Here is a 14,658-nt window from a genome sequence, read left to right on the forward strand (position 1 = left end):
GAGATGTAAACACGATAGAGGCGGCTGGAATAATGGCTAGTGAAGTGTACAAATCCCGGACAATCGCTATGAACATATTCCCAAGAATCAGCATGGCTGAGGTGCTGGAGAACTGTCACTAACCCCGCGCGCGTGAAGTGACGTGGTAGTTGGTCTTTTGATGCCTGGGTGCAGTTGAAATCGCATACCATGGTCAATGCATCCTGACGACCCAGGAAACGAGACGTGGCTGTCTCCGGGAAGAAGGTATAACGCTCACGGCGGCGACACGAGCCAGATAGCGCATAGAAACTGACAATTCTGATGCCACTAAACGTGAGAGCCATACCTCTGGCATCAGGGAGACAGACAACTGCATCAGCGAGGATACCGTCACATAAGAGGAACACCAACCCTCTATCAGTAGGGGAAGCATGAGAGACATGTGCTCTAAAGCCATGGGGAGCACAGAAAATTGCAGCATGCACCTCCTGAAGGAGGACAACGTCAACACCCACAGCATACAGCGTGTCATGGAGTAAAGCCAGTTTGTGGCGTACGCGAATGTTATTGGCATTGACTGTGGATATTTAGTAAGTCTAGAAAGCTGCCGTCGCCAGGAAGACGGGCGATTCAAACACGGGGAAGCACAAGGAATTTCCTGTTAGGCCCCCATGGAAGAGTACATCAGTGTGATGGGGAAAAGCCGACCCCGCCAAATGGAGTCCATCGCTCTGTAAACCTCCAGAATGTCCAGCCTCAGCATCGACGTTATCCGCCAGGAGACAGAGGTTTCACGGGGCCGGTTCAGTGAAACACTGTCAGAGGTGCACCCACAGACAGTGTCAGACTTAGAAGGGAGGCAACCGCATCAGACACAGGCGGGACAAGGTCAGTGTCCGGAGGTGGACGCTGACTGGAGACGAAGGCGGGGAAGGACGTCGCGTCGTCAGGTGTCAGGGCAATAGAGGTCAGTGCACTATCAGTAGCAGCGTCGTCATCCTGTGCACATCCGATGGAGGTAGTCATCAGAAGGTTTACGGCGTTGTCTCTTCCGCTTCCTCGGCGACCGTTGCTTCCTAAAATGCCGTTCATGTCGAATGGCGGGCGGCTGTCTTCCGACATTTGGTCAGATGACAGAAAAGCGGACGTCAGTACAGCTCCATGATCAGCAACATTTGGGTCGGGACAGACAGCTTGCTCCAGCTGACGGTCGTCGTTCATTTGTATTGCTCCCGGCAGCAATGTAGGAGAGACAGGAGAAACGTCCATCACGTCGTCGAAAGGAGTCGACACCGGTACCGACTGATTCAGAGGGCGCGCAGCTGGCAACACCACCGCAGACGCGTAAGATAGGGGTAACATAGTGGGCGCCGCAGAAAGAGCGATGTCTCCGATTGGCGTCTAAACCAGTCTACGTTGGAGAGATTCAGAACGGACATGGCTTTCCAGGGAACAACCTGAATAGGTGCGCGGCTGGCCATTGTACATGACGACAGCCCTGCAGCCGGCAATAACCAAGTAGGAAGGCACGTGTTTCTGTATTTCAATTTTTAGCTGTCGGACAACACTGAGGACACTGTTTCGTACGACTTCCACGTTTCAGCAATGTGACTGACAACGTTACCGTAAGGTTTAACGGCGGCCACCACGACTTCCGAAAGTACCTCAGACCGGAGTTCGAAAACCCGTAAACTTTGCAGACCAAAACCAGCGTGATCAACCACGACAGTCCCTATATGTCCGTCAGAGTATCGGAACTTGAGAGCTTTAGTGTGGCGCAGCACAAAGTCGGCGTACAAATCGTCAGTCGCCAACTTTTTGTGCACAGTAGTACTGTGGATCAACAAATATATTCCGAGAATATATTGTGGCGGCAGACGCGTTTCATCCCGTATAAAACGTTCTACTTCATACGCCTCCGGTCGTTCGTCATCCAAAGGAACTTTGCATCGTATTTTAGAATAACACAGGCACTGCAATATCGTATTTATCCGCCGACACCGGGCAAGCGACGTTTCACCTGTACGGGAATATGCATAAATGATGTACGAGCACAGGTTGTAGACGCGTGGTTGACGACATACGGAAGTTTGAATCTGGTCGTGAGCCGTGCACGGATAGCTAGATGGTAAGGAGACCGCTCGTGATGAGTGGGAAATCCAAGTCGGAGTTCCGTTCCGGCACAAATTTTCACTGTCGTCATTCCATTCTACAGCTGATAGTTGGCTATATTTGCAATTGCGAATACATCTAATGTATCACAGCATTGTTGTCACACATACACTGTAACGAGTGAGTCGGCGCCAGCTGAATGTTTGGTGTTTTCCTGCGATATCGTGTGCTCTCGTGCTTGTTTCAGTCTTCCGTGGAACGTTGCATTGACGTGTGATTGGCAGAGAGTGTAATGCAGGAGCAAAGGTCTACACCGGTCAGTGTACGTAAACGCCGACAAGGAATTCGAAAACAAACGAGGTTGTCATAATTATAATAATTAATTAATATAATTAATTATTATACCACAGAAACCTACGTTCCCTGAATTCTCCTGTCACCTTGTTTCTGTTTCAGAAAGTATAGTAATGGACACATACTTTTAGTGGAATGTAGTGGCAAGGCAGCAGCAACAGCGATGTTTTATGTAAACGGCACTTAACTGCGTGCTGAGACAATAGTCTTATAGTATACTTCGATGGGCTGCACAAAATCGCAAGCTTTAATACGTCTTGCCCGACTTCAACGGAAATATTCGCCTGAACGTACCTGCAGTTACTTTAGTACAGTGTGTATCGGCAATCTGGGTGATAAATGCAGTCACGAAGGGTCAGTAAGAGATGCAAATAAAAAAAAAATTCTCGAGGTAGGAAATATTCTCGGTCGTATTAAGGCAAGCCGCCGAAACTAAAATCCTGGCGGCGGCGTACAAGTAATCGGGCGCTGTCGGGCACGGAGGCCCTCGGAAATAAAATGCATTCTGACGTGACACGATACAATAATGATATCTCACATATTACCACTTAATTTCATAGGTTTCTTAACAACGTTCTCACTGGAAGTTTCTACAAGGTCCAACATAACGGTAATTCATCAGCGACGACATTTTTCTTTACACCGGCGGAACAGTTTCACACCTATTATGCTCTTTTATTTTTTTTATCTCAGAATACTTTCAATGTTTTCACGATAAAATACGTTACTTTACTAACGTGTGAAATTATCACTAGCTGGCAGTGCTGTAGGACGGCGAGGTGACTCTGAGGTGGCTATTTTCGTGTCGGCCGCTACAACAAATGTGCCACCCTGTTCCAGACGGCGCAGTCAGGCGGGAGCTTCCACAGTGGGCCACGCGTCGCTGATCCAGAGAGAAGCAGGCGTGATTTTGAAGGCACCCCGAGTCCTAAGGCCAAGGTACGTGTTCTCGTCTTTTTAGAGATACTTGATCTTTCCTTCTGTTTTACTCGAGTTACAAGCAAGAAAGAAGAAGACATTTTAGTGATATGTTGTTACCGCAAGATTATTCCAGGAAACTTCAGGCCGGTTATCTGGTCTACTCAAAATCAGCAATGGCCATCTGTTAATTCTTAAAACAGGCGTAAATATCATACTGTAGGACACTAGCCAAACTGTATGGCAGTTTCTAAGCTATTATTGTCGTTTTGTGGTGAAACCATTGACACGGTGAAATGAGAGAACTGTGGTACAACGTAGGATATCATACCATTTATTGCTAAGCTCCATAACTGTGTGTATTCTTATGAATATAGACTCGTCTCAGTCAATCAGCAGAGAGCTTCCTTACCTGCGAAAGACCATCAGCAGAACGTTGAATATAATAACATATATACTCAACACATTTAGTCAAGTGAATAAAGGCGGTACGTTTAGATCAAATGAAATAAGGCTCAATTAGTAATCTCTAAATTAGAGCAAGTGCTCCTCTGGCTATGATTTGTGTTGGCAGCTCTCTATCTCGACGTTAAAGGCGAATTAGATTTGAAGCGAAGCATGACATGAACAAATAATGAAGCACATTCGATGGTGTATTCAGTGTACGAACTGTGAGCGAAAACTTGATATCCTAAAACAACGTAAGCCATTACAGCCTTCATTTATCTAACGTGGCAATTCTGGTAAGACTCCAACCGTAAAACATACCCAGAATAGTTCTGCATCCAAGACAATGTTCCTTCAGCAACCATTCCTGGTTTTGAAACCAAGGCTGGTAGCCACCCGGAAAGTAGTGTGGATGTCCCCATCACGTCTGTAAAAATTTTTTGTCAGATATCTAGCGTCCAGTAGTGCCATAGTGCAGACCGATGGTAGACTCTTTAATGCTTAAACTTATACGCTGTCAGGTCTTAGTCTTTCAAGAGTCTCCTCTCTCATTTGTACAACAATCAAACCGGGACTAATTAGGCAGGCATGTCCCTGCTGTAAAAGTACCGTCTAACCCTTGAATTCCCATTTCTATGAAGGTGGTAATTAACGCTGTAGCACCACCTAAAACCCCTGGTGAATGTAAAGTCTACCTTTTAAATTGATGGTAGCGGTCACAGAATAGCAGACTCATTACACGACTACGCTGCTGTCGTGTATCCTATGTTTAAATGTATTTCAGTTGTTGAAATACGTACTTACCGCATCTGATATTATGAATAGAACTTCGTCTTTGTCAGAGAATTACTTTTTAGTGCTCCTGTTAAATATCAAATTTAATAGAAGCTCCCATTTCTCAAGATGAAACTAGCCCTATAAGCTTCCATACATGTCCATAAATTTAGTTTCTTAGATGGCTCATGCGAAAACAGGCACTCAAGAGAAAAATACTAAAACACAGATCTAACAGTCACTCTATTTGCTGCCAGAGAACTTTGAACGAGAAACTCCAGATCAACATGTCAGCCCGCATACAGAAAAATCTTGTATGACAGTCTCGATGGGAAGAAAAGGAAAGACTAAGAACAAAGTTTTACTCATGCTCTTGGTTAGTAGGCTGTTTTCATGACTATATGTTTAAAATATAAATGAAAACAGAACATAAATGCCGGCAGAAGTGGCCGTGTGGTTCTAGGCGTTGCAGTCTGGAGCCGCGACACCGCTATGGTCGCATGTTCGAGTCCTGCCTCGGGCATGGATGTGTGTGATGTCCTTAGGTTAGTTAGGTTTAACTAGTTCTAAGTTCTAGGGCACTAATGACCTCAGAATTTGAGTCGCATAGTGCTCGGAGCCATTTGAACCATTTTTGAACATAAATAGCAATTACACTTATGTTTTTTTATTATTATTATTTACGACGTGTTTAAGAGGTTTTGCTCTGTCATTAGGTGACAAATTTGGTGCTTAGGACACGTGCATTGCTCTTGGACAACCAACGATGTTTAAACACCTCTTGTCCTATAAATCTTCGTTGTGTACTTCCTTTGAGAACGCTGATTTCGAACTTAATAGATTCATTGTTTACAGACATGTCGCTCCATCAACAGCTTAATGACAATTACTTTCAGAATAGTTTACAGCTCCGCGACTAGTGTCTACGAAAACTTCAAAGCGATGCGGTACGTCTATCTAAGATTTTATTTACGGGTAGAGCATTGTTCCCAAACCGCGGACAAATCAATCTTCATAGTATGCACTTTTGGTCAGCTCAAGTTTCTTGCTGACTAGGAGATATACAAAACAACGAACTTTTTCTGTCAACGTGTGGTGAAGAATTTTACAGAGTCGCGTCATCAGTCAATGTTTTATTGGTGGGAGTCTAAATATCCATATTACCTACAATTCCTAATTGGTATGCTGCCGCAGTAACTGGAAGACATCCCATTAGGCATAAGGCGTCCACACTACGAAGGATGTCTCGCACATTCTGCACAGATAATTACAGACCTTCTTAGCAGAACTTCTGGAGGTCGTTACGTTAGTACCTGGTCGCCTGTCTGCTTACATTTGGTGCAGCAGTGCAGACGTTTGTGGGTACTCTGCTCCTGATGACGGGAAAAGAATTTGCGCCGCCGTTATCTTGTCACTATTTGACCGAGCTCCATTGTTGTTGTTGTTGTGGTCTTATTATTATTATTATTATATATTACGTTTTTTAAGTCCTCTTCGAATGCTCCTTCCAGCGTCACAAAAAAGCATTCATTTCATTTTTAAAAACAGTGTCATGATTCAGCAGCTATAAACGTTAACCGCGTTTCTTGCGTACATGCGTACGTCAGAAAATTCACACGTTATCCGGTATCAGATTAACGAAAATCGCACCTCAATGTATTTATTTGTTCTTGGTGTGGTTTTAGTGACCTGTAATAGTTGACTCACCCTGTACATGAACTTTTAACAAATTTAAAAAATCATAATTCACTATTTTTTAATATAGAGAAATGCAATTACGTTTGTACGAAGATTTTCGCAGTATCTACGGATTAATCATTCGAGAGGAAGATAATGCGAAAGATTTGTGGACTTGTCTACAATACAATAGTATGTAAATGAGAACGAAGTACGGAAAAAAACGTGTACCAGCGGATTGGAAACCCACACATTGCCCGCCTATTTGAGCAGAAGAGGCTACATTGGTATGGCCACATCTTTCGAGGTGACGGATCCTTCCCTAACTGAGTCCTCTATTCTCAACCTGCTGGGAAACGCCAAAGGGGACGTCCAAGAACGCAATTGGAGATTCGAGTACTATCAATCCGTAAACATAAGGAGCCGACAACGGTGGGAGACGAAGCTAGACCGGTAACGATGGGCTACCATCTGCAGCATATATCATCTCCGTCGTGACTGACTTACTTCGCTTGTTTATTGTGATTAAAGTAATGTGTTCCTTTATAACTTTTATGGTGTGCCGTATTTATTTTCCTTCTTTAGTGTGGTTTTTCCTTCTGTTTTCTGCTGTAGGCAGTAAAGGCCGTTAACGCAATTTATGATGATAGTCATCTACGCTTTAGTGGTTCCTCTTTTCAAGTATCGTTTGTGCGTGAGGGAAGTCGCGTGCATACCACAAACGTCAATCAGTGGAAGAAGTATAAATGAAATTTGATACTATTTATCGCAGGTGAAATACGGCGTTCTACAGCGAGAAAAGATTTTTACGTCTCTTATCCTTTGAATAGAGCACCCTTGCCAGAACTGCGAAAGCTTCATCCCCCCACCCCTACCACAGAAAAAAATCATCTTCTTGCATTTACATGTATTTACATTTTTTTAATTTTTAGCATACATTTAATAATATTATTACTTAAATGACATATAAAGATGAAAAATATTGCATGCAACAAATTAAATAACAAATTACATAACTTTCAGAACTAAGTGAAGATAAATTAAAATGTATGTCTTATTGTTTATGCCAGCTGCTGTACATTGATTTTTGTGTACTTAATAATAAAGAATAGAGTTTAGTTTCTCTTCATAAACTATTAATAGTGCGTTAATTATTAACTGTAAATAAAAGGAAAAGGTCTACAACTGATTGTTGAAAAGCCAATCCTTTCCAAGAACGGTGTTATTACTATTATTATTATTATTATTATTATTATTATTATTATTATTATTATTATTATACTTTGCATTTCCTTGCTTCGAGAAAAGCAAACTCATTGATTATGTTATTCAAAAATTTAGCAGCTGCGTCGTATTCTGTCGACAAGATAGCTGCATTTAACAGTTGGGTTCGCCTATACTCGGCCTTAAGTAACTCTTTTACAATTTTTAATTTTCTGAAACTGCGTTGACAAGAAGCTTAAGTTTCTGGACTTATCATAAATATCTTCAGAGATATTTTGATGTTTGGATAAGCATGTGGTAACTCGATGAAAAAATCTTTAATGTATCCATACTGGAAGCTGTGTCGGTAATCTTCGTCAACTGCTTCTACTGGAATTTGAAAGCCGCTGTTTCCTTAACAAGGTCAGCCGTATTGCTATTTCAGCTACATTTTGCACAAAAAGTTGCTGCATATTTTCCAAAATAAGACATATAGCTCCAATTTAAAACATTCTTGACAGAATGTTAACGTGAGATGAAATAGTGTATTGCATGTGACATCTCTTGTCCATTTTACTCATTATTCTATCAAATACTTTCAAGCACTGTAGCTTAAACAATTTCACTACAGTCCTCAGTTGACAGAAATCGGTAAAAATCGAAAGCCTTCGTCAAATAGCGTATTTGCTTTAGCACCAGTTCACCAGCTTTGAGGCCGTGCAGTATCATAGTGAAATAGTGACAAAAACTCCGTTGTTGCACGTGAGCTAGATGTGTAGGCTGCAGCTGTCTGAAACACACGCACTATTGGCTCACATCCCATGTGACGCCTGTTCGCAGAAGTAATTTCTTTATTATGCTACTTGGAAGAAATGACACTGTAACAACCGCGTGTCTGAACAGTCTCGGCCTGAAGGAAAGGCTTCCTCTCGGCGGCAGGAGTCAAGCAACCGTAGGGCAGGAGAACACACGGACCTCTCCCAGTTAATACTTTGAAATCGTCTACCTCGTTTATTTTCGATCAGTTTTTGTGCCCACTTACTGCCTGTGCCTTTGGTAGGGCCCTATCTGGCGATGGCCACTATACGGCCCAGACTTAGTGCCACAGGGGAGTGTTACGGGACCATTGCTTTTCACAATATATATAAATGACCTAGAAGATAGTGTCGGAAGTTCCATGCGGCTTTTCGCGGATGATGCTGTAGTATACAGAGAAGTTGCAGCATTAGAAAATTGCAGCGAAATGCAGGAAGATCTGCAGCGGATAGGCACTTGGTGCAGGGAGTGGCAACTGACCTTTAACATAGACAAATGTAATGTATTGCGAATACATAGAAAGAAGGATCCTTTATTGCATGATTACATGATAGCGGAACAAACACTGGTAGCAGTTACTTCTGTAAAATATCTGGGAGTATGCGTACAGAACGATTTGAAGTGGAATGATCATATAAAATTAATTGTTGGTAAGGCGGATACCAGGTTGAGATTCATTGGTAGAGTCCTTAGAAAAAGTAGTCCATCAACAAAGGAGGTGGATTACAAAACACTCGTTCGACCTATACTTGAGTATTGCTCATCAGTGTGGGATCCGTACCAGGTCGGGTTGACGGAGGAGATAGAGAGTATCCAAAGAGCAGCGCGTTTCGTCACAGGGTTATTTGGTAAGCGTGATAGCGTTACGGAGATGTTTAGCAAACTCAAGTGGCAGACTCTGCAAGAAAAGTGCTCTGCATCGCGGTGTAGCTTGCTGTCTAGGTTTCGAAAGGGTGCGTTTCTGGATGAGGTATCGAATATATTGCTTCCCCCTACTTATACCTCCCGAGGAGGTCACTAGTGTAAAATTAGAGAGATTCGAGCGCGCACGGAGGCTTTCCGGCAGTCGTTCTTCCTGCGAACCATACGCGACTGGAACAGGAAACGGAGGTAATGACAGTGGCACGTAAAGTGCCCTCCGCCACACACCGTTGAGTGGCTTGCTGAGTATAAATGTAGATGTAAATGTAGTGTGACGTAGTTTCATTTAAACTCTTCCTATTATATTGTATGTACATTTATTTATTCGCGCATTTGATTGCGGATATAATAGTAAGTTTCCCTTCGGTAAATCGCTCTAGTTCGAGAACATTCGCAAATGAAAATGGATTACTGTTGCGTCATCGTAGCCCGTACTATATTCGAGCACATGGTACAGTCCTCGTATTCTTCCAAATGTTAGAACTCTTCATCTAACTAAAGAACTCAGTGAGAAATCATGAAGGCTCCTACTTGTTCATAACAACTATCACAACGGAAACTGGAATGAGTAAGCACCTGTTTGACAGGACGCATTACGAAATCATCTGACGTCGTTAAAACGCAGGCAGCCCGCCTGGGAAGGGCGTAGCCTACGTTCTTACCTCAGGGCGAGTCGCCGGGATTCTGGCAACACATTTGAGTGCATCGACGCCACCGACATGCACTCGGAGGTGAGTCTCATTTGCACCTGTCCAAGTCATTAGCTGGAGCAGGACACGACACGTACACTCACTCAGCAGTCGGGACGCATCTATGCGTTACATAACCAGAAGTATTCAAACAGCTTCCTGAATCCGCCGTCGAAATGTGGTCGTGACTCCATCTCCTCTATATTCGTTTGGTGCAGGACTGCGTGTTCCGAACAAGTGTGTATAGGACACAAGGTATAGTAATTTCGCTTCATATCCACCCTTCAATGGAACACACTTTTCCCAACGCTGGATAACTTGACGGAGACTTTGGTTGTAGAAGTCTGCATTCTAGCTATCAAGAAAACTTTACATCTCGAAAACACACCGCTGACATTTTGCAAATTCTTGCCATAGGAGACTACGAAGACGAGGGAGGGGGGAGGGGTGGGAGGGGGAAGGGGTAGGACTGAGACAAAATTTGATACATAAAGAAGCAGCATGGGTGGCCTTTCCCTTGCAGTGGAGGAAACACACCCTCTTTGACATCGTCCTGTAATCTCATCAGGAGATTTCGGTCTATGGTCCTGTGACAGTTCGCCCTTATGAACACCCTCTGTCAGCATTACACCATAGCAGAACCATAAAACACTCGGCATCACATTTTCTGATGATGTGTCTATCAGCAGGGGTGAAACCACGTATTTCCGCTGCTTATTTTGCTGCTTTATTTCGGAGTCATTTGTCCATTGTGACCAGGTGGCTAAGTTATCTATGTTGGCCTGAAACGATTTCCACATTCCTGCTGCTGCCTCGATTCGATGGAGCGTGTGAATGGCTCCAAGAGGTCGTGGAATCCAGCAGGTGGCAGCGTTTGTTGCTGAAGTGGACCTAGGGTAAAGGGCTCTTCTGTGTTTGACTGAGTTGAGGTAAGAGTGCAGCTCATACGATTGTAGTGTCGCGGTGCGATGGCCACGGCCCCTTCAATTCATGGTGAGGATGGCGCATGGTGTGCTGCCGCTAGCTGACGACCAGTGGGCTGTGACGTCTTTTCCAAATAAGGCTGGCACCAGGAGCTCGCTCAGCAGCGGGCGACTCAGTTAGACGCGGCACCGCCGATGTGGAACACTGCCGGAATACTTGCAGGGTACTCCAGCCTCCAGTGTCGGATCTCGTTTCTGCGAGTGGTGCCAGGGAGCTCGCACCAGCACAAAAGGGTGAGCAGCTGTACCATCCCAGTTTCAATCTTCTGCCCGCCAGTGCAAGAATCTGGCTGCTAATGGAGTAGGCCTGGAGGCATCCCCCCACTGGAGTGGCACCAAGTCCAGGAAGGAGATGGTGCAGTGGTGGAGGCCTGAACTCGTAGTCTCTGCTTGCTGTCTCATATCGCTCCAGTGCCATGAACCCCCCCCCCCCCCTCTCTTCATGGTAGACGATTGATCCTTCTGCTAAAACTGATGGTTATTTATACGTGCTAGCAGTCCACTTGTTGTGCAGACGTGCTGCTTCCGGCCACGTTCGGGACAGCAAATCCGTGACCCAGCAAAGCATAAACTGCTTGGTCCGACCTGCAATAGGCCTGTGTTACTGCTGCATAGGCACGACAACGGCGCTTAGCGTAGTCAGCCTTGAAACGTATAAAAATGCCTGTTGCTGCAGCCATAACTTAGCACCTGCTCGCTGACTATGGCAACTTCGGCTGCTGCAGCTGAGTTGATAGTTTCCGCAGGGGACGCTACATTATGTTCTAAATATCGTGCAAGATGTCGAAAACTTGTCCATGGCCAATTTTCACTTTTTCTACTTTCATAATACGCCTGTCTTCGAGTTCAAGGGCCTCCGTTATCATGCGTTTGCCAGTTCTTTACAGAGACATGGTCTGTCATTTCATTCATCACAAGTTAGTCTTATTTGTCCACACTGGAACCGCCTCTGCCACCTAACTACTATTTCATGTGATGATGCGTTGTTGCCATACACTTACACCAACTCAGAATAGACTATAATCACCTGGCATTGTCTGTGTTGTAGGAGGTGATCTTTAAATATAATTTGTTGTCTGCTCCAGAAAAAACTTTTGATGTGTTAAGATCACAAAGAAGAATACATCGATTACTAGTTTCGACCAGTTAAATGACCATCTTCAGATCACATGATAGAAGGCAGTGTGTACATCGACTACTGAAGCAGGACGCTTTGTCACAGTCATGTTTACAACACTACACTCAAAAATTGTAGCTACAATATGCGTATACATATTAGATACGCTATGCACCACTTAAATGCGCATCTTTTCTTTTTTTTTTTTTCTCGTCAGTCTACTGACTGGTTTGATGTGGCCCGACACGAATTCCTTTCCTGTGCAAACCTCTTCATCTCAGAGTAGCACTTGCAACCTACGTCCTCAATTATTTGCTTGACGTATTCCAATCTCTGTCTTCCTCTACAGTTTTTGCCCTCTACAGCTCCCTCTAGTACCATGGAAGTCATTCCCTCATGTCTTAGCAGATGTCCCATCATCCTGTCCCTTCTCCTTATCAGTGTTTTCCACATATTCCTTTCCTCTCCGATTCTGCGTAGAACCTCCTCATTCCTTACCTTATCAGTCCACCTAATATTCAACATTCGTCTATAGCACCACATCTCAAATGCTTCGATTCTCTTCTGTTCCGGTTTTCCCACAGTCCATGTTTCACTACCATACAATGCTGCACTCCAGACGTACATCCTCAGAAATTTCTTCCTTAAATTAAGGCCGGTATTTGATATTAGTAGACTTCTCTTGACCAGAAATGCCTTTTTTTGCCATAGCGAGTCTGCTTTTGATGTCCTCCTTGCTCCGTCCGTCATTGGTTATTTTACTGCCTAGGTAGCAGAATTCCTTAACTTCATTGACTTCGTGACCATCAATCCTGATGTTAAGTTTCTCGCTGTTCTCATTTCTACTACTTCTCATTACCTTCTTCTTTCTCCGATTTACTCTCAAACCATACTGTGTACTCATTAGACTGTTCATTCCGTTCAGCAGATCATTTAATTCTTCTTCACTTTCACTCAGGATAGCAATGTCATCAGCGAATCGTATCACTGATATCCTTTCACCTTGTATTTTAATTCCACTCCTGAACCTTTCTTTTATTTCCATCATTGCTTCCTCGATGTACAGATTGAATACTAGGGGCGAAAGGCTATAGCTTTGTCTTACACCCTTCTTAATACGAGCACTTCGTTCTTCATCGTCCACTCTTATTATTCCCTCTTGGTTGTTGTATATATTGTATATGACCCGTCTCTCTCTACAGCTTACCCCTACTTTTTTCAGAATCTTGAACAGCTTGCACCATTTTATATTGTCGAACGCTTTTTCTAGGTCGACAGATCCTATGAACGTGTCTTGATTTTTCTTTAGCCTTGCTTCCATTATTAGCCGTAACGTCAGAATTGCCTCTCTCGTGCCTTTACTTTTCCTAAAGCCAAACTGATCGTCACCTAGCGCATTCTCAATTTTCTTTTCCACTCTTCTGTATATTATTGTTGTAAGCAGCTTCGATGCATGAGCTGTTAAGCTGATTGTGCGATAATTCTCGCACTTGTCAGCTCTTGCCGTCTTCGGAATTGTGTGGATGATGCTTTTCCGAAAGTCAGATGGTATGTCGCCAGACTCATATATTCTACACACCAACGTGAATAGTCGTTTTGTTGCCACTTCCCCTAATGATTTTAGAAATTCTGATGGAATGTTATCTATCCCTTCTGCCTTATTTGACCGTAAGTCCTCCAAAGCTCTTTTAAATTCCGATTCTAATACTGGATCCCCTATCTCTTCTAAATCGACTCCTGTTTCTTCTTCTATCACATCAGACAAATCTTCACCCTCATAGTGGTTTTCAATGTATTCTTTCCACCTATCTGCTCTGTCCTCTGCATTTAACAGTGGAATTCCCTTTCCATTCTTAATATTACCACCGTTGCTTTTAATGTCACCAAAGGTTGTTTTGACTTTCCTGTATGCTGAGTCTGTCCTTCCGACAATCATATCTTTTTCGATGTCTTCACATTTTTCCTGCAGCCATTTCGTCTTAGCTTCCCTGCACTTCCTATTTATTTCATTCCTCAGCGACTTGTATTTCTGTATTCCTGATTTTCCCGGAACATGTTTGTACTTCCTCCTTTCATCAATCAACTGAAGTATTTCTTCTGTTACCCATTGTTTCTTCGCAGCTACCTTCTTTGTACCTGTGTTTTCCTTCCCAACTTCTGCGATGGCACTTTTTAGAGACGTCCATTCCTCTTCAACTGTGTTGCCTACTGCGCTATTCCTTATTGCTGTATCTATAGCGTTAGAGAACTTCAAACGTATCTCGTCATTCCTTAGAACTTCCGTATCCCACTTCTTAGCGTATTGATTCTTCCTGACTAATGTCTTGAACTTCAGCCTACTCTTCATCACTACTATATTGTGATCTGAGTCTATATCTGCTCCTGGGTACGCCTTACAATCCAGTATCTGATTTCGGAATCTCTGTCTGACCATGATGTAGTCTAATTGAAATCTTCCCGTATCTCCCGGCCTGTTCCAAGTATACCTCCTCCTCTTGTGATTCTTGAACAGGGTATTCGCTATTACTAGCTGAAACTTGTTACGGAACTCTGCGCATCATAAAAAATACGTAATTGTGATGTAGACATATGCCTGTTTCTGTCAGTTGAATAGCTTCATCCTATACTGTCAACAGACAACATTGTTCCTTAAGTTGTCTCATAA

The 14,658-nt window shown here is 43.5% G+C and overlaps 1 protein-coding gene across 3 annotated transcripts in view; it reads left to right on the forward strand.

The window, feature by feature from the left end:
- LOC126298705 (histone-lysine N-methyltransferase 2D-like) overlaps positions 1-14,658 on the forward strand; it is a 156,073-nt gene that overhangs the window by 56,312 nt on the left and 85,103 nt on the right. For all 3 annotated transcript variants that reach the window (XM_049990130.1, XM_049990131.1, XM_049990132.1), the window contains exon 5: positions 3,289-3,387. In XM_049990130.1, the coding sequence (XP_049846087.1) occupies positions 3,289-3,387 (99 nt within the window). The remainder of the gene's footprint in view (positions 1-3,288; positions 3,388-14,658) is intronic.

The sequence above is a fragment of the Schistocerca gregaria genome, chromosome X, assembly GCF_023897955.1.
Source record: "Schistocerca gregaria isolate iqSchGreg1 chromosome X, iqSchGreg1.2, whole genome shotgun sequence".
NCBI lineage: Eukaryota > Metazoa > Arthropoda > Insecta > Orthoptera > Acrididae > Schistocerca > Schistocerca gregaria.